Source organism: Neoarius graeffei, chromosome 7, assembly GCF_027579695.1.
Source record: "Neoarius graeffei isolate fNeoGra1 chromosome 7, fNeoGra1.pri, whole genome shotgun sequence".
In the NCBI taxonomy this organism is placed as follows: Eukaryota; Metazoa; Chordata; class Actinopteri; order Siluriformes; family Ariidae; genus Neoarius; species Neoarius graeffei.
The window spans coordinates 6,931,247-6,957,724 of NC_083575.1; the positions used below are offsets into that span (position 1 = coordinate 6,931,247).

Here is a 26,478-nt window from a genome sequence, read left to right on the forward strand (position 1 = left end):
TGCCTCGGCCGTGCTTCGGTGTACATGCAAGTATCATATATCGTCAGGAAGCTTACATTCTCCTCTTGTATATATAACTAGTCGTCGACCTCTTCCACAACGTGCTCAAATCAAATGTGGGTTATGTTTCAGAAAAAAAAACAATGTTATGTGTCAGTTTCTATTTTTGCTGGACGTCGGAGTACGGCGGAGTACGGGAGCAGTAACCCCAGAAGGTTCCTGCTTTAAGGCCCCTGGAATGTTAGGCTTCTACTTTATGAGAGGAAGGACTGATTATCATTTTGTCCATTAGGCTATTTACTTATTTGTTCAAAGTTCAGGTTTCACTGTTCAATGTTAAATCTTTAGCAATAAAAAAGCCTAATAATGCACCAGTGTTTTATTGCTTTGCATGTCTTCCAAGCCTATGATAATGTGAGTGACAATTTTGCTGACACAAAAGAAATGGCAATTGCATATCACTTTCACCAACACAGGACACATACAGTAGCCAAGTACTTACCTTCCTATTAGTACATTAATTTTAATTCTACATTTCCATATTTTGGAAAGGATCAGAAAAAAAAAAAAAATCATGCACTTGCTGCCCTTTTTCTGACTTTGAGTCCCTGCCCATCCTGTGCACGTCCCTGAATGGAGTCCAACATTGTGATTCAAACCTTACACGAAAACATAAAATAAGCGTTTTTTGGCAAAAAATGAACCTTATGGTGCCACCATTAGACTTTTGAATATGGTCAAAAAATTTTACAGGATGTCTTTATTGGTGAAAAGGAACACCCAAACAAAAATGCATCAGGTTTTATGAAAGTGAGGGCAACTGATGCACCCTAACCCATATGAAATTATACATTTCTTTGATTTAAAAAAAAATTGAGAATGTAAAGAGAGAAAAAGACAGAAAATGAATTTTGTGGACAAGATGACACTTGTCAGAGAGAGAGAGAGAGAGAGAGAGGCGCGCACACACACATGAACGCGCGATGCCTCCACGTGCACGCGCATGTCCTGCTCGCTCACACTGCACTGCACACTGGATGTAACGGTGCAGAACAGGAAATGAACCGCAAATTCAGACACACAATAAAGTCTCTTTGTAATACAGATAATAATAATAATAATAATAATAATAATAAAGAGGGAACTCACTGTCAGCTGCCATTGCTGAAGCAGATGGAGGAGATCCAGGAGTTTCTCTCTCAGCTCTTCCACACTTTCATCAGCCCTCTGGGTCTTTGTTGATGAGTATGAAGTGGATTTGTGTGGCCCTTGTGAGAGAGAGAGATCCCCAGCAGCCCGGTCCCTGCACTCCGGCTCTCAGTGCAGCAGATGCAGTGGGATTCTTCACCACAATGACGCGGTGCGCGCATTCGGCCTCCACTGCGCATGCGCAAAACACTGACCACCCGTGCAGCTCCATGTGCTCAGGTTTACTTCTGCTGGTGGAGGGCTTGATCATATCTCATATCGGGGATGTTTCAGAGATGTCTAGACATCTTATTGTTCACATATTTCCCCATGTATGTGCTCTGAAACACTTTTGAGCCCCAGCACCATTAGAGGAAGCCATGGTGTAATGGTTCGAGAAGCAGCTTTGAAACCAAAAGGTTGCTGGTTCAATTCCCTGGACTGGCTGAAGTGGATTCGACTACTATATACAAATCCTACAGCACAAATTCTAACTAATAACATTTCAAAACGTGGGCGGCACGGTGGCGTAGTGGTTAGCGCTGTCGCCTCACAGCAAGAAGGTCTGGGTTCGAGCTCCGTGGCCGGCGAGGACCTTTCTGTGCGGAGTTTGCATGTTGTCCGGGTGGGTTTCCTCCAGGTGCTCCGGTTTCCCCCACAGTCCAAAGACATGCAGGTTAGGTTAACTGGTGACTCTAAATTGACCGTAGGTGTGAATGGTTGTCTGTGTCTATGTGTCAGCCCTGTGATGACCTGGCGACTTGTCCAGGGTGTACCCCGTCTTTCACCCGTAGTCAGCTGGGATAGGATCCAGCTTGCCTGCAACCCTGTAGAACAGGATAAAGCGGCTAGAGATGATGAGATAAAAGTTTTGTGGACAAGAGGACACTTGTCAGAGAGAGAGAGAGAGAGAGAGAGAGAGAGAGATGTGCACGCACACACCTCCACATGATTGTCATGTCTGATGAGCTGATCATCAATTCAGGTGGTGCACAACCAAAACGACTTTGCAGCCCTTATTTTAAAGTGCAACTCTGACAATCAGGTTTACTTCTGAGTACTCAGTCCTGCAGGTCTAGGGAATCAAACCAGCAACCTTTTGGTCCCAAAGCTGCTTCTCTAACCATTAGGCCATGGCTTCCCCTTAAGGTTCTGAGTCTCTGGGGTTCAAAAGTGTTTCAGATCGCCTGATATACGGTACCGTCACTCTTACACACCCTACAATTCATTTGTCCTTTAAACATGTTCATTTCCTTTCCCTTTTCTTATTGTTTGATGAACTTTAACAATAAAGAAAAACCTTGAATTACTGTAATTTATTAAAATAGTCGCTTAATGTCTTAAAAGTAATGACAGATGTCATTTCTCTTTACTTCATTGAGCGAGTCTGGATATAATATTCATTACTACAGTTGTAGATGGAATAGAGCTATTTTATTGTTTGTATTTTTATTATTTACTGTTTGATCTGAAACACCTTAAGAAGGCAAGAAACTCATCCGCTATTTACCTTTCGATGAGGCACAACTGTTAATTGAAAAGCGTTTCAGGTGACTCTCTGATGAAGCTGGTAAAGATAATGCCAGTAGTGCACAAAACAAAGCATCAAAGTAAACGATGGAGACGCTGAAGAATCTAAACGATCAAACCTTATTTTTTTTTTCCCCCCTCTCAACACTTTTTTGTTTCCCCACGTAATTCCATCGATTTGGTGTCTTCAGTGTTGTCGAAAATCAAAATACAGACCAACCTCTGCAGGAGTAGAGTAGGGGTGTACAAACTTATGACTGATACTTGTAGGAGGACAGAGTGACATAAAACCTGTCAGTAAAGTCACTCTTCCTCTGATGAAGGTGAAAAGACTGAATATCATTCGAATGTCAAACGCACCGACGTCACTGTTTGAGATCTCATCTTGATTAAGAAAAAAAAAAAAAAATCTAATCTAACCTCATGCAGCTTTCAGATTATAACCATTATATTTCTGATGACCGATTCTCAATGTTTTCATCCAGGAGCAGTACAGAGTTTTTATGAACAATCCAACCACTCAGTTCCTCAGCTCATGATCTTCCAGTCAGCTTGTTTTATTTTCACCAACAGAGCAGATAAAACATTCAAGTTGATGTTATTTATCAGCCTACCTGTTTCTGAGTGATAGATATCTTGATTAAAAGACATTTGATTGAAACAACCAGTTAAACCAAAACGTCAGGACGTCGTAGCTGAATTCGTATGATAAATGAGAGGAGATACAATTCTAGTCAGAAGAAAACGTGTTCAGTTGACCTGATTATGAATTAGTTAGCAAAAAAAAAAAACCTGATTTTACAATGACTGAGTTTTGTACAGAATGACAAGTTCTTTCAAATGAATCCATTGAGAACTGAGGGAGGAGACACGATTTAACTACAAATACACTACTGTTCAAAAGTTTGGGGTCACCCAGACAATTTTGTGTTTTCCATGAAAACTCACACTTATTTACCACCATAAGTTGTAAAATGAATAGAAAATATAGTCAAGACATTTTTCTGGCCATTTTGAGCATTTAATCGACCCCACAAATGTAATGCTCCAGAAACTCAATCTGCTCAAAGGAAGGTCAGTTTTATAGCTTCTCTAAAGAGCTCAACTGTTTTCAGCTGTGCTAACATGATTGTACAAGGGTTTTCTAATCATCCATTAGCCTTCTGAGGCAATGAGCAAACACATTGTACCATTAGAACACTGGAGTGAGAGTTGCTGGAAATGGGCCTCTATACACCTATGGAGATATTGCACCAAAAACCAGACATTTGCAGCTAGAATAGTCATTTACCACATTAGCAATGTATAGAGTGGATTTCTGATTAGTTTAAAGTGAACTTCATTGAAAAGAACAGTGCTTTTCTTTCAAAAATAAGGACATTTCAAAGTGACCCCAAACTTTTGAACAGTAGTGTAAACAAAATTGTAAACAAATTTGTTTACAACAGGAAAATCAACAAACAAATGACCAAGTTTTGTTCCTCAACGGAAGATCGAACCAAAACAGGAATTAGATGAGACACAATCTCGTAAGACGCTTGGAAAATTTGTTCATTTGGCCTAATTAGTAACCCGTTTGCAAAAAATTTGACAAATGACGAGTTCTTTCAAACAAAACAGAAATCCGTGGAGAACTGACAGAGGAGATACAATTTAACTGGATTGTGGATGGCGGACGCAACGCCATGCCATCACAACAGCTCATCGGCCTTATGGACAGAGGAGCTAATATCAAGCGAATAGCTATAATAGCTAAATGATAATAATTATCATAATAATAATCCCCGTGTTGAAGTATAAGTGAGTGAAATTCAATCTGTATATATTTAAAAAAAAAAAAAAAAAAAAAAAAGTGGCTCAAATAATAAAGTGGACTGATTTACCTGTCAGTCGAACCACATCATCTCATCTCATTATCTGTAGCCGCTTTATCCTGTTCTACAGGGTCGCAGGCAAGCTGGAGCCTATCCCAGCTGACTACGGGCGAAAGGCGGGGTTCACCCCGGACAAGTCGCCAGGTCATCACAGGGCTGACACATAGACACAGACAACCATTCACACTCACACCTACGGTCAATTTAGAGTCACCAGTTAACCTAACCTGCATGTCTTTGGATTGTGGGGGAAACCGGAGCACCCGGAGGAAACCCACGCGGACACGGGGAGAACATGCAAACTCCGCACAGAAAGGCCCTCGCCAGCCACGGGGCTCGAACCCGGACCTTCTTGCTGTGAGGCGACAGTGCTAACCACCACACCATCACAATATTAACTTTAACACTGTCTGTTTGGTGCAGCAGCAGCACATCAGAAAGAGTCGAACACCAACCTCTAAACACAAGGTGAAAAAGCAAATCAGGTCAAACAGCGTAGAAAATATTTATGCACAAATTGGCAGGAAAAACAACAACAACTTTTTACAGAAGTATTTTCACAACGTGTCTAAAAAAGACTGTATAAAAGCATTATAAATATCAGTCAGTAATACTGAGAGATACACACACGCACAGGATTAAACAAATGTACATAGGAGGTAAAAATACACTTGAAATAAAAATTAAAAACAAAAAATACTGATATGTTTTGAGGTATGATCCACTTTGGGTGTTAAGTATTTAAAAAAAATAAATAAATAAAAATAAAAACACAACACACATCTGTCCCCGTTAAAGTCCATCTCTGCAGGATTTCCGGTACATTGTAAATGACATCCAGTCAGAAGAGACCCGTCCAAAATCATACACACCTGGTGGCAAGAGCCCCAGTGACAAGGCGGTTTGATTCAGACACACCCGGCTACAAGGCTGTCCAATCAGGAACGACCCGTTACAAGCTTGTCCAGGGTCACTCCTGATTGGACAGGCTTATAACTGGGTGTGTGTGATTGGACAGGCTTGGAACATCAGGAGTGACCCTGTCCAATCATACTTCAGCTGTTCCAAACCAGTCCAACCAGACACTAAACTACAAGCTAGTCCTCTGCTCATCACAAACCCATCCAATCAGACAAGACCTGTTCCATTCCAATCCAATCCAAACAAATTTGACTTATCAGCCTGTCCAATCAAACAGCATGCTACGAGTCCGATAACACCAGTCACAATCTGTCCAGTTGTATGTCATCTCTTCCAAGGCCCAACCCCCAAAAAATCCAAACAGTGACGAGTTCAGAGTCAGATATTTGACAGGAATGAGATTTAAAAAAATGGGCTACAATCAGATCCAGTCAGTCAGAAACTTGTTAAATCAAACACAGCTTGTCACGATCTGCTCGAATCCGACGACACGTTATGATCCTGTCCAAACAGACACGCCTCATCATAAACCCGCAAAATTAGACATGACGCGTGAGCCCGTCCAATCAGGTTTAGTCTTTACTCGGCGTGCGCTCTTTCCAGGTGAAGCTTCTCTTCTTTTTTCCTGATGCGAAACAAAAACACACACGCAGTCAGTGACAACAAGGAAATAAACAGCACTGCACGTGATCAGTGGACATGATCCTGCTGTCTGATTTTATTCACCTTCAGTCTTTTCACCCTCCACTGCAGTGAGGCGCCAGAAGCGAGTCGTGCGCTGCAGCTCTGCGTTCTGGCTTCCTATTGGACAGGGAAAATAAATAAATAAATAAATAAATAAATAAATAGCATCATAAACTTCATTTTGGGCTTTTTTTTCTTCACCTTTTTATTTGGATAGAACAGTGTAGAGACAAGAAATGAGCAGGAGAGAGAGAGAGAGAGAGAGACACACGGGGAGGGATCGGGAAATGACCTCGGGTCGGAATCGAACCCGGGTCCCCGGATTTATGGTATGGCGCCTTATCCACCTGAACCACGACGCCCCCATAAACGTCATTTTATAATAATCGACTAAAACAGCTCATGCAAAGGGAGCGACTGATTTTCTCCTGCTCGGTTTGTGTGCTATGGTGCTCAATCTCTCTTTGGAACGCCACAGAACAGCAATGAGCACCAACTCCATAATTATTGGCACCCTATGTGATGTTTTGAGGTTAGACACACACAGTGTGCGCGAGAGAGAAAGAAAGAAACAGTATTTATGTCTCTCCAAACACAAAAATAAAACGAAGTGGGTTTTTTTTTTGTCCCCCCCCCAAATAGCATAGTGTTTGAGGTCGTGCACATTTTATTCTTTTCCCTCCCATATTATGATTACTGCAATTAATATTTTAAAAAGCTCTTATGACAAAGGAAAGGCTCAGCCCTTTTGCAGTATGGGTTTTTATTTTCTGGGAACAACAACTTTTCAATTTAAGGTTTATTTTTCCACTGTGAGATAAAACCAGGGCTTTTCAAAGTGTGGGGCACGCCTCCCCTGGGGGGCGCCAGAGTTCTTAAAGTGCCATTCCACCATTGGATGTATTCTTTGGCATAAAATACAATATATTTTATGACAACATGACTAGACAGAGAAATCTTTTAGCTTCAAAACGATATATCAAACAATTTTTTGACAACGACAAGTATATTAATTTTGCGACCAGTCACCTACCCTTTTAATTTCCGCGCGGTAGTGAAATGTGATGTTATCGGCAGGTTCCCCTTCTTGTGTACCACGTGTCGGTCTATTTTTAGACCAGGAAACCCCCAAAGTGAGAGTCATTTCTCCTTGTATATGGGGGCCAAAAAAAATTGCAAAACATTTTGGAGTTAATCTTTCAGTTAGCTAGATTTATTGGTATTATTTTTATCGCATTCTATCCGCCACTGCTGATATGTGCCACGTCACACGGTACACAAGAAGGGGAACCTGCCGATGACATCACGCGCGGAAATTAAAAGGGTAGGTGACTTCAGTCGCAAAATTACAGTGGTGCTTGAAAGTTTGTGAACCCTTTAGAATTGTCTATATTTCTGCATAAATATGACCTAAAACATCATCAGATTTTCACACAAGTCCTAACAGTAGATAAAGAGAACCCAGTTAAACAAATGAGACAAAAATATTATACTTGGTCATTTATTTATTGAGGAAAATGATCCAATATTACATATCTGTGAGTGGCAAAAGTATGTGAACCTTTGCTTTCAGTATCTGGTGAGACCCCCTTGTGCAGCAACAACTGCAACTAAATGTTTCTGGTAACTGTTGATCAGTCCTGCACACCAGCTTGGAGGAATTTTAGCCCATTCCTCCATACAGAACAGCTTCAACTCTGGGATGTTGGTGGGTTTCCTCACATGAACTGCTCGCTTCAGGTCCTTCCACAACAATTCCATTGGATTAAGGTCAGGACTTGGACTTGGCCATTCCAAAACATTCACTTTATTCTTCTTTAACCATTCTTTGGTAGAACAACTTCTCTGCTTAGGGTCGTTATCTTGCTGCATGACCCACCTTCTCTTGAGATTCAGTTCATGGACAGATGTCCTGACATTTTCCTTTAGAATTCGCTGGTATAATTCAGAATTCATTGTTCCATCAATGATGGCAAGCCGTCCTGGGCCAGATGCAGCAAAACAGGCCCAAACCATGATACTACCACCACCATGTTTCACGGATGGAATAAGGTTCTTATGCTTGAATGCAGTGTCTTCCTTTCTCCAAAAATACTGCTTTTCATTTCAACCAAAAACTTCTATTTTGGTCTCATCCGTCCACAAAACATTTTTCCAAAATCCTTTTGGCTTGTCCACGTGATGTGTAGCAAACTGTAGACGAGCAGCAACGTTCTTTTTGGAGAGCAGTGGCTTTCTCCTTGCTACCCTGCCATGCACACCATTGTTCTACTGATGGTGGACTCATGAGCATTAACATTAGTCAATGTAAGAGAGGCCTTCAGTTGCTTAGAAGTTATCCTGGGGTTCTTTGTGACCTCGCCGACTATTACACACCTTGCTCTTGGAGTGATCTTTATTGGTTGACCACTGCCGGGGAGGGTAACAATGGTCTTGAATTTCCTCCATTTGTACACAATCTGTCTGACTGGATTGGTGGAGTCCAAACTCTTCAGAGATGGTTTTGTAACCTTTTCCAGCCTGATGAGCATCAACAACGCTTTTTCTGAGGTCCTCAGAAATCTCTTTTGTTCATGCCATGATACACTTCTACAAACATGTTGTGAAGATCAGACTTTGATAGATCCCTGTTCTTTAAATAAAACAGAGTGCCCACTCACACCTGATTGCCATCTCATTGATTGAAAACACCTGACTCTAATTTCACCTTCAAATTAACTGCTAATCCTAGAGGTTCACATACTTTTGCCACTCACAGATACGTAATATTGAATCATTTTCCGCAATAAATAAATGATCAAGTATAATATTTTTGTCTCATTTGTTTAACTGGGTTCTCTTTATCTCCTTTTAGGACTTGTGTGAAAATCTGATGTTGTTTTAGGTCATATTTATGAAGAAATATAAAAAATTCTAAAGGGTTCACAAACTTTCAAGCACCACTGTATATACTTGTCATTGTCAAAAAAAATTATGCTTGATATATCATTTTGAAGCTAAAAGATTTCTCTATCTAGTGATACCATTTATATATGTTGTCAAAATATATTGTATTTTATGCCAAAGAATACATCCAATGGTGGAATGGCACTTTAAGGGGGGGGGCGCAACATGAAGAAAAATAAATCAGAATAAGTTACTATTGGGGGCGGCACGGTGGTGTAGTGGTTAGCGCTGTCGCCTCACAGCAAGAAGGTCCTGGGTTCGAGCCCCGGGGCCGGCGAGGGCCTTTCTGTGTGGAGTTTGCATGTTCTCCCCGTGTCCGCGTGGGTTTCCTCCACAGTCCAAAGACATGCAGGTTAGGTTAACTGGTGACTCTAAATTGAGCGTAGGTGTGAATGTGAGTGTGAATGGTTGTCTGTGTCTATGTGTCAGCCCTGTGATGACCTGGCGACTTGTCCAGGGTGTACCCCGCCTTTCGCCCGTAGTCAGCTGGGATAGGCTCCAGCTTGCCTGCGACCCTGTAGAAGGATAAAGCGGCTAGAGATAATGAGATGAGAAGTTACTACTGGACATTTAGTGAACTTCAGCTAGCCTTTGCCAGAGACAAAATGGATCGATTTTTAGTACCTAAAGCTACAGTGAGTGAGGAGACAGTCTTGACCAAGCAAAGAAAAAAAAAAAAAAGAGGAGTCTCCAGGATGTTGCGATTTGCAACTTCAATGCAAATTCAACCAATCCCCGCGAATTCAGGACGGTGTTGCAATTATATCCAATCACCGCAAGTTTCCCGCAAATTTGACCAATCATTGGTGTCGTCTTGAGGTGACGTCGACAAACTACCTTCCGCCTTACTTCCGTGTATACGTTCAAGACAAGCAGAATGCGTGCAGTGTTGCCAGATTGGGCGGTTTCAAGTGCATTTTGAACACATTTTGGACTGGAAAACGTCAGCACTATCTGGCAACACTGCATGTGCGAGTCAGTGTTTCTGTAGGCTTAAATTCTGTTACTGAAAGTGTGTTATGTTTACAGTGAAGGACTGTGTGCACTTTATTTTTTTTTTACTTAATACAAGAAATTAATGGCTGCCAACATTTTTGCCAAAATGGTATTTTATTTTCCATTGTTTAGGCAGCTTCAGCATCATACTGCGAGATTCTGTTCAAATTGTTTTTTTCTTCTATGAAGCCTGAGCCATTTATTTTATTAGTTTATAATTGTTTAATTTAGTCTTCAGGAGAGACTGCCTGCACACAGTACTAGTATTAGTTTGTTTGTTTTTTTTCTTACATGAAAGCTGAGGCATTTATATTATATTTTAAGGGAACTTCATGCTGTGCGGTTCTATGCACTTTAACTTTTGAACCAACAGGTGCATTTGGGTAAGTAAAGCCTATTTTTCTGCATTTTTTTTAGTCCTGGTAATCTTTTATATTGGTAAAGTTGTTTATAGGACCATTTCTCAGTGTCTGTTTTTTTAATCAGTAGTTTTTCAGTAATAACTTAATATTTAACATATCACTCAATTTTAATCACAAAGAGAAAATCGCAACAATTTCTCGCAACTTTCACTTCCTCCCACAATGTAATCGCAACAAAAGCCTAAAAAACACTGCAATTTTCATCTCAGTTTTTGGGAAAACCCCCCGCAACAGACATTTTAGCCCACAACAATCACAGAAAAGGCCCGCAAAATCCTGGGGGGACTGAAAAAAAGAAGGAAGTATGACCACGATTATTTAAAGTTTGGATTTTCATGGACTGGATCTGAAGATGCTCCACTGCCACAGTGTGTTGTCTGCCAATACGTGCTAGCTAACGATGCTATGAGATGTTTAAAAGATGTTTTAAAAAGCAGATGTTTAAAATGTGAAAAAAAAAAAGTGTACAACAACCATTTTTTAAAAATACGAATGGAACATTAAGTAGAGCAACAACAAAAATTGTAAGGGGGGGGCTGTTTATTTGCTCTCCGAGGGGGCGTTGACTCTCCCACACTTTGAAAACCCCTGGATTAAACTAATTAACCACAGCCGCATTTTTTTTTTTCTTACTGGAACTGACTGTAAATGTTCACACATTTTCTTTTAACGTATTTTTATTCCTCATCAACAAACAGTGTGTGTTTTTGTTTGTTCCTCTCACTCACCTTGGGCCATGAAGCGGGAGTTTGTACGCGCTTTCAGAGACAGAGGTCTCTTGAACTTTTGGACTTGCTGCGTGGACGGCGTGTCCGGAGCTGATGACGTCATCTCGATCTGTCTGTGACGCCGAGACTTCGAAGCCTGACGCACAAACACGAGATACGATATTATGATCTTTCCAAATGCTGTCCATTCATTTTCAATTCAGAGGTGAGCAGCCTGGATAATGAAACCAATGAACTCATTTGAATATTTTAATATGATACATTACTTCCTGCTTTTGTTTGAAAAATCAGTTTGAGCTCAGAAATTAAACAGGAAGAGGTGAAACCATTTATTCCACCATTTTCCTGAGACCTGATTCTCCTGATATGATACGATGTGAGACAATCGTAAAAGAAATAATGACTCCTTTTGCTTTGAAATGCAAACTGGTCGCATGATCGTGAGAAATTATGGTGATACTGGCATTAAAATCCGGCATGTGGATGTCGGCGTCTTTCTCACACACCTCCACAGCCTGAGCGTAAGACTTGGATTTGATGGACGCCAGGAGCTGAGCTCTGCGAGAACTCTGCAAGAGAGAAAACATCCGAACACACACACACAGCACATCAGCGTCATGATTAACTCAAATGACCTTTCGGTAAATTCTCAAATGTTTATGAATCACATTTCACAAGGAGAAAAAAAAAAAAAAGTTTATATCACAGATTATGGTCAGGATACTGGCGAACAATTAATTAATCTCTTAATTACACTACCGTTCAAAAGTTTGGGGTCACTTTGAAATGTCCTTATTTTTGAAAGAAAAGCACTGTTCTTTTCAATGAAGATCACTTTAAACTAATCAGAAATCCACTCTATACATTGCTAATGTGGTAAATGACTATTCTAGCTGCAACTGTCTGGTTTTTGGTGCAATATCTCCATAGGTGTATAGAGGCCCATTTCCAGCAACTCTCACTCCAGTGTTCTAATGGTACAATGTGTTTGCTCATTGCCTCAGAAGGCTAATGGATGATTAGAAAACCCTTGTACAATCATGTTAGCACAGCTGAAAACAGTTGAGCTCTTTAGAGAAGCTATAAAACTGACCTTCCTTTGAGCAGATTGAGTTTCTGGAGCATCACATTTGTGGGGTCGATTAAATGCTCAAAATGGCCAGAAAAATGTCTTGACTATATTTTCTATTCATTTTACAACTTATGGTGGGAAATAAAAGTGTGACTTTTCATGGAAAACACAAAATTGTCTGGGTGACCCCAAACTTTTGAACGGTAGTGTACATCAGGAGCGTTTACAGCGTTTCTGAAGCACCATTTAATTTAATAATGTTCACCAAAATGAAAACAAGATATGAGGTATTTTGGGATGATGGAATATACTTTACATGTGTTGCTAAATAAAAAAAATAAATAAAATAATCAAAAAGCAGTTTGAGAGTTAATGAGATGTCTGGAGATAAATATTTACCAGAAGGTTAAAGGTTTAAAAAAAAAAAAAAAAAAAAAAAAAAAAAGAGGTCAGTGAGCCCCAGTTATTGATCTTTGACTCAAGTTGTGTGTAAATATTTGCACAAGTCTAACTGAACTAAAATTTATGTTCAATTAAAAAAAAAAAAAAAAAAGTGTGCATGAATCCATTAATGTGCATTTTTACACACAAACCTGTGAAAGTTTCTCTCACCTCATCCTGATTTGATGTTCCTTCTCCTGCATCTCTGTCATTATGATCATCAAAGTCCTACACACACACACACACAGAGTCATGGCATCATGTCAAAACAAGAAGAAAAAAAATCTCAGTCAGCTGTGCATCACACACTCCAGCACTTACAGCTGTGTTCTGCTGCCAGCTGCAGAACTTAAGAACGGTGCTGTGCAGTTTGGGCACCAGGTTCTCATTGATGAGGCTCAGATCGGACCGAAGCGGCAGCTGTGGGAGAATCGCCTTCTTCAGCCCTTCGTAGTGCTCATGGACGTTCGCCAGCTCCTGGAAACATCATCATGTCTCAGCTCTAACTCTCTGACTTACAGAAATCTGAAACTTATTTTTATTCAAAATCCTGAGCCTTCCTGAAGATAGGTTTAACAGTTCGGATTTGGCATGAGCCTCATTGAAAAGTGTGGGTTTTACATCTGGACAAATCTCAGAAACAGGTCCGAGTCGGCTCAGGCGTCTCACCTCGAGCACGTCGGTGCTGATGAGCTCCTGAGGTCGGGATGGCCGATCCACAAACGACTCGCACAACTGCTGCCTCCTGTCCATTCTCCTCCTCTTCACCTGAAAGCACAGCTGCATCCAAAACACACAGGAAAAACAGGATGGGTTCAAGAAGCAGGATTTATGACACGTATAACAAAGTTAGTACGAGTTCTGGAGGTTCAACTGATATATACGGTACAGAAACATACAGTACTGTGCAAAAGTCTTTTTTTTTTTTCCATACGAACTTTTACAGATTTCTATTTTATGACTTCAACATTATCATTTTATTTGATTTTTTTCCAGCACAAAATTAAAATGTTACAGGGAAAAAAAAAAAAAAAGTTTACATCTGAGTCACATATTCCATAAGAGAGCACTTTTCAGATAAAAAAGAAAACATAATGAAGGCTGCTGGGTTTTGGTGCAGAATGAAGACGCGAGTGCGACAGTCAAAGTGTCCAGAAGAACTGTGGCTGGTTCTGGAAGATGCTCAGGAAAACCAACAGCTCATTCCTGCACTCACTTTACCTCAGACTAATTTTTTTTTTAAAGCAAAGGAAATTTCATCTCACACCGAATATCGACTTTGCATTCATTTCATTTATTATGGCTTACTGATTACAGTTTATAGTATTTTTTTTTTAAACGCTGAAACATTTCATTATTTTTAAGCCATTTCTGGTCGACAGCATTTCTTTCCATGTGCCAAAGACTTTTGACATTGGAGCGATGAGATGATGTAGCTCTATCTCACCCCAAATCCAGTTCTTGCTGATGTAGTTCAGGATTTCCTGTCGTTTATAAACAGAAGGTGAACTTTATTAGATAGATGAAAGCTGGAACATTATGGAGGCGGCCATTTTGGACAAACAGAAGGCCCAGAATCACCCAGTTCCTTCTCCTTGCAATAATACAAATGCTTAATTTACCCCCCCCCCCCAGATATCTAGAAGATGAATTATGTTGTTTGAAGTGGGCACATGAACATTTACGCTTGCATTTAAAGCATTTCGGGTGAGATAGAGTTCACATCAGCGCTGTAACTTCAGTGCAAAACCCAAAGAAAACTGGAACGCATGAACAAAACAACTGATTCAAAAAAACCTCAACTTGTACTTGTTTTGTTGCTGTACGAACTCAGTGCTTTGGCTTTAGATCCTGATCGACCAAATCAGGTACGTTAAATTTGTCTAAACGTCACCTTTAATCCCAACACAATTTTTTTTCCGGCTCGATATTACAGTCTAGACTTAAAAGATAAAACCCACCGTGTCTGGCATGGCGGTGAAGCAGAACGCTTTTTCACCCAGCAGTTTCCTGAGGATGTACACCACGTCGTAGTGCTGCGCGTTCGCCGCGTCCTGCTGGAAACGCATCAGATCGTCCCAGTCCTTCAGAGAGATTCGGATCTGCGCAACGACACATCAGGCAGAAGTAAAAACACACCCACCCGCTGTTCCGTTTGATGCAGTTCTCTAATCGGAGCAGTACAAAGCTTCAAATCATGCAGATCCAAATCAAGTTAATTTTCACGATGTTCAAACATCAGAACGTGAAACATCGTGATCTCACAGTGAAGTGTGACTTTCCTTCACTGTGGCATGGGTGTTGGTTTGAGACAGATGAGTATTTTTGGTCTGAATATTTCAGAAACCGCTGATCTCCTGGGGTTCACACACAGCAGTCTCTAGGAGTTTATACAGTACAGAATGGTGCGAAAAACAACAAACATTGAGTGAGTGAGAGCTCTGTGGGTGGAAACAAACGCCTTTTTGATAAGAGAGCTCAGAGGAAAATGGACAGATTGGTTCGAGCTTTTTTTGCCAGGAAGGATATAATCAATCAATCATTCTTTACAACTGTGGTGAGCAGAAAAGCATCTCAGCATGCAACAGTAGAAAGAACAACACACTGGGTTCCACTTCTGCAGCCAAGAACAGGGATCTTAGAACCAAGAACAAGTTCCTATTAAAGTGGCCAGTGAGTGTATACTAGATATAAAAGGCATATGCTTATGTTCAGACACTAGTTCAAATAAACTATCATTTCAAGACTAAAGGCCTCTGCATGCTCTTGCGACAAGGCTTTCGCAGATAGCTTTCCGCAGACAGTTGTAATTTATCGTTGAGCGGGGAGTATAGGCGTGCGCGATGTTATTCACCGCCACAACGCAAGGGGGCGTGAAGTTGCAAAATTGCTAGGAGTAGTTGGTGGGTCTGGTTAGTGGAGTGTTTATCCTTCGGTTACTGAGCAACAGGTCATTCAACACCAACAACAATTGCGAACTCGTCCAGTCGCCCTTGGATCGAGATGCAGCTGAAGGATCTAGAAATCGCTTCCTCGATCAACCGCTCTTCGTGCTGCTCCATCTTCACTCATGTTTTTAAAAATGGCAGTCGTGAAAACAAAACAAACCGGGGAAGTAGGGAAGCGGAAGTGCGTGTACAGCGGATGTAGAGTGGACCAATCAGAGCCCTCTTGTCTGCGACGCTGTCTGCGGTGGTCACAATTTTTGGGAGGTGCGCGCAGAGCGTCTGCGAAGGGGGGGGGGGGCTTCGCAGACGCCATCTGCGAGGACTGGGTTGTCAGCATAAATTGGCCCTAACGGCTCATTCACAGGGATTTGTACAGCGGAAACTCCACATCATCGATAGCTTAGAACATATTGAATGCTAACAAAAGCAGCGACATGGTGAAGTTTTCTGTCAGGAGCTTTTTATATAATAGATGACTTGCAACCATGTGACCAAAACGTGCTGTGTCATGAGCGTCTGCCATGATGGTGGCTATACAAAGCAACTAGGATGGCAGCCGCTGAAAGCGTGTCTGTAAACAATGCTGAATTTTCTCAGTCTTACCACGATTTGAACGCTCGAGCAAAGATTCGATACGAAGAGAAGATAAATGTGTGTGGTTTTGACCCATATTATTTTAAAAAGTTGGACGTTTCTGAAGATAAGATGCTTCTACCGACCATCAGGTACCCGGATATCGCGTTCTATCTGATTTGGCTGCTGAAGAATCAAGTCCGACCTTGGACAAAACAGTTCATTTTCTGAGTGGGTGCCCAGTCTGGATCGTTTCTTTTGTATAATTTTGCTTTCGCTCCGAGAAGCGAAATGGTAATACACGTGTTAAAATTATACCAACGACCAAGTGAACCACAACAAGAGAACGCTCATTTTATAGCAAAATTCTAGCAACATGAAATAAAATTATTCCATGATATTATTGAGAGCGCTTTTGAATCTCATCTGAGCAGGGCTCGACATTAACGGTTGTCCGCTTGTCCGGGACAAGTGATAATGTCGGACAAGTTCATCGCCTCAGTTACTTGTCTGATCGGACAAGTGACAAAATACGCCGATATTCAGGTTACATACCAAATTTATCAGTTTATTCACATGATTTCCGAAGCATCTCATTCGACATATTGTTTTGGTGAATCGCCGGATGTTTCTATTCGGAAAGAGCGATGTGCGCATGCGCAATATTCCACTTGCGAAACCGGCCAATACCGCTACATGTATTTGAGCTGAAAAGTAAACGGTCGTTTATGATTGGTTTTAATCGTGTCATACACGTGGATTTGTTGACATTTCTGTTGGCAGGATCATTATTCAACTGTATATTTACGTTGAGTGTGTGGTCATTTCCAAATCTTTGAATTGTTGTTGATGGTGTTCGTTATATAGCCGAGCGTGTGCTGGGCGGGGAATGTGCGCCTGCATGCGTGTGGATTGACAGTGAGTGAGGTAGGAGTGGGGAAAGTTAGCTATGAAATACCAAGCTGTCAAATGGCTGCTAATTAGGTTACCAGCTGTATTAATTAACTAATTAGTAATGGGAGTTTAGGGATTTGAAACATAGGGCTCTATAATTTAGATATAATTATGGATTATTTGAAATTATCTTTTTTTTGACCATTAAATACCATACAGGAGCCACACTGAATAATTAAAACAATCAATCAATCAGTGGAGGATATATATTCAAAATTAATAATTTAAAAATGAAAATATATATAATTTTAATTTTCTGGTTTTCAATTTCTCAAATAAATGAATGATTGATGGAGTCCGATTGATGGAGCAGAACTCAAGGGTTGATTGATGAATATAAATTTTTTGTATCCATTCATCTGTGAGTCAATAGAGGTGTGGAGGTTTTCATAACAAGATATATTATCGTCATTTGATAACTAGATTTCAGTGTATAATAAGTGATTTACAGTATTAACCAGTCAATTTTGTTATCAGTTGTTTTTATTTGTAGCATTGTTGTTATTTGTTTCTCTTGTCCAAATTAGTGATCTCATCGAGTCATAAATTTTATGATAATGTGAATTTTTGTGATATTTGTTACTGAACTGCAGAGTACTGATCTGTGTATATATAATGGTTAGTGTTTCTGGATCTCATAGTATAGTTATTTTGTTCTTAAAATTTTATGTTCATAATTTCTACTCTATTGGAATATATTGCTTCTGAACTTCAGCAGAATAATTGGTGAATTATGGTATCAATCAGTCTGTTTTACTATATTTTTGAACTTTTGCCTCAGTACATCAAGTATTGATTACTTTTGATTCATAGCTATTATGCACATGTTGTGAATTTGGAAACAAATGCCATAAAGATTGTTGGGTTACAAATAGTTTGTGTTTTTTTTTTTCTCAAATATTTCTTAGGACAAGTCAACTTCACATTCGGACAAGTAAATTTCCTTTTAACTTGCCCAACAGGACAAGTGGTTTCAAAAGTTAATGTAGAGCCCTGCCTGAGATAAAATGATTACTGCAAACACGAGCTGTTTTGGTTTTAGCCTCTGTTAGATCAGCCCTGCCGATGTTCAGCCGCGCTCGTCTCCTCTCCGTACTAAACCTCAGAGTTTCCTCGCCCTCTTTCCCAATCACGGACGGAATTCTAAAAAATCGGAACGTGCCACGGTCACGAGTACTGTTGGGATCATGACCATATACAGCACAAAGATACGGCAGAGCTAAAAGAACGCTTAAAGCAGTGGAAAAGCAAAGCGAGTCGCGCACGAGTGACTATGTTTTGTATGGAATGTCGCTTCACCCCACATTTGTATTCATATCCACCAACATGGCCGACATCCGGGTTGCTATTTTGCTTTGACGTTACTTGCAAGTCAAGGATATAAGAAACGAGTCTCATGATGATGACGATGGAGAACTCGATCTCATATCATCTCATTATCTCTAGCCGCTTTATCCTGTTCTACAGGGTCGCAGGCAAGCTGGAGCCTATCCCAGCTGACTACGGGTGAAAGGCGGGGTACACCCTGGACAAGTCGCCAGGTCATCACAGGGCTGACACAGACACAGACAATCATTCACACCTACGGTCAATTTAGAGTCAACAGTTAACCTAACCTGCATGTCTTTGGACTGTGGGAGAAACCGGAGCACCCGGAGGAAACCCACGCAGACACCAGGAGAACACGCAAACTCCACACAGAAAGGCCCTCGCCGGCTACGGGGCTCGAACCCAGACCTTCTTGCTGTGAGGCGACAGCACTAACTACTACACCACCGTGCCGCCCTCTCATGATATTATGACGCTCTCTTTTTGCTTATGTTTATGAAGCAGAACCTCAGTTTATCTCCTCGATAAGAAGCGAGTGCTGTGTGAAAGTGTCTGATCAGGAGGCTTTACCCGCTCTTTCGGAGTGTTGAGCTGAGTGCTGTAAAGACTGTAGACCAGGTAAAGACCTCCGACACGGATCTGGAAGGAATACGGAGGGAGGAGGTATGGAGACGCTGCACAGAGAGCCAGACGCGTGAAGACCTTCTTCTCACTGGGTTCCAAGATACCACTGAGCGAGAGAGAGAGAGAGATTTGTTGGGGTCTGGAATAACAGCAATGATAGGTTGAAGTTTCAACAATGCTCGTTGAATTCTATCCTGATAAGAATTACACTACCATTCAAAAGTTTGGGGTCACCCAGACAATTTTGTGTTTTCCATGAAAACTCACTTTTATTTACCACCATAAGTTGTAAAATGAATAGAAAATATAGTCAAGCCATTTTTCTGGCCATTTTGAGCATTTAATCGACCCCACAAATGTGATGCTCCAGAAACTCAATCTGCTCAAAGGAAGGTCAGTTTTATAGCTTCTCTAAAGAGCTCAACTGTTTTCAGCTGTGCTAACATGATTGTACAAGGGTTTTCTAATCATCCATTAGCCTTCTGAGGCAATGAGCAAACACATTGTACCATTAGAACACTGGAGTGAGAGTTGCTGGAAATGGGCCTCTATACACCTATGGAGATATTGCACCAAAAACCAGACATTTGCAGCTAGAATAGTCATTTACCACATTAGCAATGAATAGAGTGGATTTCTGATTAGTTTAAAGTGATCTTCATTGAAAAGAACAGTGCTTTTCTTTCAAAAATAGGGACATTTCGAAGTGACCCCAAACTTTTGAACGGTAGCGTATTAATATGGCAAAGGTTAACATGAGTGCTAATCTTGCTTATAGCTGCTTTAATTTCTGTTCCTGACTCATTATCGTATCATGCTGTATGCAAAACTGACAGCAAATAAAGTGTCAGTTTGACATATTCGACTCTGTAACTCAGATTTTGTAAAATACCTTCAAGTAAAGGTGTTTATTTCTAACAGTCACGTCAAGGTTTGATTAAAAGACAAACAGAAAGAATAAAAACTCCAATTTTCCAGCTCTACTTACTAAAATATCGTTGAGAATTTCATTTCTCTCCAGATGGCTGAAAACTCCTCGAACCGCACCGACGTCGTGGCCTGAAACCGCCCGAGTAAATCCTCACAGTCTGTCTTCAAATGCTGTTTAAAATAATCCATTTTACCTCCACAGCCCCTTTAAACTCATGAAACCGGAAGTTTTCCTGAGCCGTGTGTTTCTTCTTCGTTGTTTTTGCGGATGAGGCAGGGTCTCCTGACTCGAGTGTCGCACCGCCATCTTGAGGCCTGAAGAAGAAACACACGTGCGCGTCGGTTCTAAAATCTGATTGGCTGAGCAGCAACTGCGTCACAGCCACTGGATCCTGTATTCACGCGCCGTGGTTTGACCTGGAACAATGGCGCCCTAATAGTTTGGCTGTGATGTTAATTAGCAACCACCTTCTGTACAAACACAACTTCACTCCACACAACACACCTATCTGGAACTGCAGATATATTCTTCACAAAAACAAATCAATATATTTTAGCGAGGGCGGCACGGTGGTGTAGTGGTTAGCGCTGTCGCCTCACAGCAAGAAGGTCCTGGGTTCGAGCCCCGGGGCCGGCGAGGGCCTTTCTGTGTGGAGTTTGCATGTTCTCCCCGTGTCCGCGTGGGTTTCCTCCGGGTGCTCCGGTTTCCCCCACAGTCCAAAGACATGCAGGTTAGGTTAACTGGTGACTCTAAATTGAGCGTAGGTGTGAGTGTGAATGGTTGTCTGTGTGTCAGCCCTGTGATGACCTGGCGACTTGTCCAGGGTGTACCCCGCCTTTCGCCCGTAGTCAGCTGGGATAGGCTCCAGCTTGCCTGCGACCCTGTAGAAGGATAAAGCGGCTAGAGATAATGAGATGAGATGAGATATTTTAGCGAATGGATGGAGAGGGACGTGTGGTCGATAATGCACCTGCTAGATGAGGATGGCAGTGTCTTATCATTTGATAACTTCTGTTTAAAACACGGCTTTCAATGTGATCGACAACAATACAACAGGCTCATGAAATGTATCCCTCCTGCCTTTTTATTAATGGCCAAAAACTCAAAACAATTCACTTCTGCCCCTAGCCTTCCTAGTGCCTTAAGAGTAGGTGAGGACGACTTCATAAAGAAAGATATACCTAACCAAGTAATCCGAGGATTGTTCACTTCTTATCTCTTTCCTTATCACCAATATAAAAACTTTAATCCTAAAAATATTGATTCACACACTATCAAAAAACTACGCACTCTCACTTTAAACCTACCTATCCCTCCCAAGACAAAGGAACTCCACTTTAAAATATTTAATGACATATATCCCTCAGGGGAGCTTATTAACTACAGATTTAATATAGAGCTGAAGAATTGCACATTTTGTTGTGAAAATGTTGAAACTACAGATCATTTATTTTTCTTATGTTTATACAGTAACACCTTTTGGGACGATGTATGTGACTGGCTCTGTGAAAACATTCCTACCGTTCCTTTTTTAAACTTGAATCTACTCAAATATGGGTGTATACACGAAGACAAAAACATAGAGCTTTTAATAAATGTGGTGACGTGTTTAGGAAAATATTATATTCACAAATGCAAATGCATAAAGACAATCCCCATTTCCCCTTCCTTTAAAAACGAGTTATGTAAATCCGTCAGATATTTAAAAACTAAGAGGAGTAACGAACTTATATCAATAATAAACAGCTTCAATTTGTTATAATGTACCCCCCCTCCATTACTTTCTTTCGAGTGTCTTTTTTCCTTTCTTTCTTTCTTTTTATCATTTTATTATTTTTTTTCCTCGTATGTTTTATAATTTCTTGATATGTGTACTATGTGTGCTATGTTCCTACAAGGTTCTGTAAAAAAGACATACATTTGCCTTAATGCTCTGTAAACCTTTGAAACTTCCAATAAAAAAAAAATGTTAATTAGCAACCAGAGCTAATTATTCACAAACAGGCTGTGACGTAGCTGAGGAATTGCTAATTTCAAACATTGTTCGTAATAAATTCAATTCTCTTTGTGTAAAGCCGAATTACACCCTTCCCATGATAAAATCCTGTCTCCGCTTGGTTTAATTTGACACACATGCCCCTTTTCCACCAAAGCAGTTCCAGGGCTGGTTCGGGGCCAGTGCTTAGTTTGGAACTGGGTTTTCTGTTTCCACTGACAAAGAACTGGCTCTGGGGCTAGAAAAACCGGTTCCAGGCTAGCACCAACTCTTTGCTGGGCCAGAGGAAAGAACCGTATACGTCGGGGGGGTTGTTAAGACCAACAACAATAGCAAGATTGCGAAAGGTCGCCATTTTTAAGCAGCGAGAAGCAGCAGCTGTACAAATGCGAAGCCATCCATTATTATTGCTGTTGTTGTTGTTGCTGCTGCTTCTTCGTGTTGTTGTTGCTACGATGTTCGTGCCAAGGTTTATACAAATGCAGCGACATAACTGACGTATACAGCGACGTAATGACGTGGCTCCGCTTAGCACCGCGAGCTATGGAAAAGCAAACTGGTTCTCAGCTGGCTCGCAAGTTGAACGAGTTGTGAACCAGCACCAGCACTGTCCCCGAACCGGAGCTGATTTGGTGGAAAAGGGGTAACAGTAAGCAGATAAACAGTATAAGGGGTTAAAAAGTCATAATTTCAAGCTACACATGGTGGACTTGACACGTAGCATCCGAAATGAGGAAAATGCTACCTCAGGAAGATGTCGAACAAGACAGTGTGACCTCAAGAACCCTTCAGAACGCATCAAAATTTCATTTCTTGTCTTCTAAAACGCCTCCTGTTGAAGGCAACATCAACGAATCCTAGATGACCTATTAATCACCTCAATTTATTACACCTCAAAGACCAAGGAGCTGGTCATTGACTTTGGGAGGTCCAGACCAAGGTCACGACCAGTTCTGATCGAGGGAGTTGAGGTGGAGGCTGTGGATTCCTACAAGTACCTCGGGCTGTGGCTGGACAGCAAGCTGGACTGGACTTGCAACACCAATCACTTATACAGGAAGGGACAGAGCAGGCTTTACTTCCTGAGGAGGCTGCGGTCCTTTAGCATCTGCAGGAAACTCCTGTGGATGTTCTATCAGTCCTGTTTTACACCGTGGTGTGCTTGGGGCATCACATCCAAGAAGGACACATGGACACATCCAGGCTGGACAAACTGATCAGGCGGGCTGGCTCTGTGGTCGGCATGAAGCTGGACTCTCTGGTGACGGTGGCAGAGAAGAGGTCTATGGACAAACTACTGAACATCATGGATGATGCCAGTCACCCTCTGCACACCATCATCAGCAAGCAGAGGAGCCTGTTCAGTGACAGAATGCTCCTTCCCAAGTGCAGGACGAACAGACTTAAAAACTCCTTTGTCCCTCACGCAATCAGACTGTACAACTCCTCTCTGGGGGGGAGGAGGGGTAACAGGAGGACAGAGGACGGGAAGGAGCAGTAGCCTAGCCTGACAATAAGCAATACTGGACAATGTGCAATATAATGTGCAGTATAAAGTGCAATATCTCTCCTGCTGGCCCCTCTCCCCTCTTCCCCATATCTTATTCTTTTATATTTGTATATGTAAATACTTAATTCAATTTAATTTATCTAGAAGTTTTTTCTCTATTTTCTATTCTCTGTTTATCCTATAATGATGCTGCTGGAATCTTAATTTCCCTGAGGGAACCCCAGAGGCGATTCTAGAGTCTGTTGTGGCCCCAAGCAAAAATTTCCAGGGGGCCCTTCTGACCAGTGTTCATCACCAATATGTTATAAATAATCTGACACCAACGAAAAATGTATGAAACCAAAGTTTTTTTAATTCCAAATGTGAAAATACAATGGTAAAGAACAATAAAAACATTAAAAAACAAAATAAATAAGCCCTCGGGCCCCGACTCTCAGGGGCCCCTGGGCCAGGGGGCCCCAAGCAGTTGCCTGCCTTGCCTGTTCACAAGTTGCATGTCTGTGGAACCCTCCCAAAGAGACAATAAAGTTCTATCTAATCTAATCTAATCTAATCTAATCTAATCTAATCTAATCTAATCTAATCTAATCTAATCTAAATCTGTACAGCAGCTCTGTCAAAAGGCAGAAGGAACAGGTAATGAGGGCAGCTAAGGCTAAAGGGACGCTTGAATATAAGGATCACATTGTCCGATTCGTCCCTGACGTCTCTGCAGAAACCCACAAGAAGCAGAGGGCTTATGACAAAGTAAGACAGAAGCTACGCGAAAGGGGAATTAACAAGCATCGTATCATTTTTCCTTTGCGGCTGCTCCTCACCTACAAAGAAAAATCCAGGCTGTTCAACACTCCTGCTGAAGTGGAGCATTTAATCGAAGATTTGGGTAACGAGTGAAGGTAGAGACGTTTGTTTAGAGCTCTGCTTAAGGAAGGCAAGATGTTTGAATTTTTTTTTCTTCGTAACAATATTAATATAGACTGAAAACAATATTCAGACTTGGGGATAGCTAAGCATGGCAATGGACAGTTTTCTTTTCTTGAATTAGCTCAGGCAGTTGCCATGAAAAAAGTTCGAGTCTGCCTGCAAAATCCCATCCTTATTTTTGTTTAGCATACATCTGGATGCTTTAATAAGTTGACTACCTTTAGTTCAGATGGACTATCTTTACTCAATTTTGGCAGTTAAAGTTAATTTTCAGAAACCTGAACATTAATCAGAGAATTTTTGTTGTTGTTATTATTTTTCTTCTTTCTTGTGGTCAGCCTGTCCACTCTTTGTATTTTGTTAATCTAAAGAATTTAGAACGAATAGTTCAAAGTGACAGCTTCCCCTTTTTTGCAAAGTTGAGATAGGTTGAGATAATCTAATTTTGCCTTAATGTTTTATGAAAATGAGAGATGTTTAATTTTATTGGAAATTGGAGTAGAAGTAGAGCAGCAAGGTTAAGGGTTGTGCCAAGATAATAGAACGGGAGTAGGCCAACCAGTAGTTAGCGCCTCACAGGTGTGTGGATCTGACGAACCCATACAGGGAGCGAACATTGAGGGGGGAGGGAAGACCCACATAGGATGGGATTATGGGGGATTGTATGGGATTTAAATTTTCTTTAAATATGTGTTTAAAGTTTTTTTGTGTGATTGTTGGTTTTTGTTTATGCTTCTCAATGGTAACTCATGACATAGGAGGGGTGCTTGGAATGAAGATACCACTCATAAAGTGTGATATCTGAAACTGGAAAGGTGAACTTCCTAACTTGGAATTGTAGGGGAATGGGTAGCCTTAAAAAAATTAAGCAAATAATGGATAGAATCAGGGCAGCACGGTGGTGTAGTGGTTAGCGCTGTCGCCTCACGGCAAGAAGGTCCGGGTTTGAGCCCCGTGGCCGGCGAGGGCCTTTCTGTGCGGAGTTTGTATGTTCTCCCCGTGTCCGCGTGGGTTTCCTCTGGGTGCTCCGGTTTCCCCCACAGTCCAAAGACATGCAGGTTAGGTTAACTGGTGACTCTAAATTGACCGTAGGTGTGAATGTGAGTGTGAATGGTTGTCTGTGTCTATGTGTCAGCCCTGTGATGACCTGGCGACTTGTCCAGGGTGTACCCCGCCTCTCGCCCGTAGTCAGCTGGGATAGGCTCCAGCTTGCCTGCGACCCTGTAGAACAGGATAAAGCGGCTAGAGATAATGAGATGAGATGGATAGAATCAAGGTGTTACAAGCAAAAATAATCTTTTTACAGGAAACACACATGACAGCAGGTGATACAGTTAGTTAGTTAGTTAGTTAGTTAGTTAGTTAGTTAGTTAGTTAGTTAGTTAGTTAGTTAGATTACTATGTACCTGGATGACTGAGATTCTTCACAGATATGTTTCTACACACATTGGGATGAGTTCCCTTCAACTGGTGCAGGAGTATGAGAGGACTTCCAGAAAACTGGCAGACATCTTAGCCAGAGAGGATCGTTCATTTTTGTCAACCTGGAACGACCAACACTGAACAGAGGTGGGTGTCTATGACATCTTTTATCAGCCGCCCACAATGCAGCCATCAGCATTCTGATTCGGATTCTATGATGATCCATGAGAGGATAAATACTTGATACTCCCTATTAGTCAGACAGAACTGAGGAAGCCTTTCGGATGAGAGGCGAAACGTTTTCAAGAATCTTCATGCAAGTCCAGTTGCTCTCTTCTACCAACCACAGATTACTATGTACCTGGATGACTGAGATTCTTCACAGATATACAGTTAGGATACAGGGGAGATGGCAGGGTCAGGTGTTCTCATGTTGCTATGCCTCAAATGCTAGGGGGGTAATGA

General features: G+C 41.3%; 2 protein-coding genes across 2 annotated transcripts in view; both read right to left on the bottom strand.

Annotated features, from left to right (window-relative positions):
* The window catches only part of syt16 (synaptotagmin XVI), a 59,012-nt gene extending 57,797 nt beyond the window's left edge, over positions 1–1,215 (bottom strand). The window contains exon 1 of the mRNA XM_060924580.1: positions 1,150–1,215. Within this exon, the coding sequence (XP_060780563.1) occupies positions 1,150–1,162 (13 nt within the window). The 5' untranslated portion in view covers positions 1,163–1,215. The remainder of the gene's footprint in view (positions 1–1,149) is intronic.
* A 3,410-nt stretch (positions 1,216–4,625) lies between these two features.
* On the bottom strand, positions 4,626–20,399 carry snapc1b (small nuclear RNA activating complex, polypeptide 1b). The gene is made up of 10 exons (XM_060924581.1): positions 20,219–20,399; positions 19,177–19,336; positions 14,764–14,904; positions 13,472–13,582; positions 13,124–13,279; positions 12,974–13,030; positions 11,796–11,858; positions 11,290–11,425; positions 6,240–6,314; positions 4,626–6,138 (listed from the first exon to the last, which is right to left on the bottom strand). The coding sequence occupies exons 1-10, from the start codon at positions 20,347–20,349 to the stop codon at positions 6,086–6,088; spliced, it is 1,083 nt and encodes a 360-aa protein (XP_060780564.1). The 5' UTR covers positions 20,350–20,399; the 3' UTR covers positions 4,626–6,085.
* Between the last annotated feature and the right edge of the window lie 6,079 nt (positions 20,400–26,478).

Bases quoted from the DNA above. Each gene is read 5' to 3' on its own strand.
- snapc1b (XM_060924581.1), bottom strand. From the start codon at position 20,349: ATGGATTATTTTAAACAGCATTTGAAGACAGACTGTGAGGATTTACTC. The intron at 13,280-13,471 runs GTGAGACGCCTG...TGATGTTTCCAG, and splicing joins TCAGCACCGACGTGCTCGAG to GAGCTGGCGAACGTCCATGA. The intron at 11,859-12,973 runs GTGAGAGAAACT...TCTCTCTTGCAG, and splicing joins GAACATCAAATCAGGATGAG to AGTTCTCGCAGAGCTCAGCT.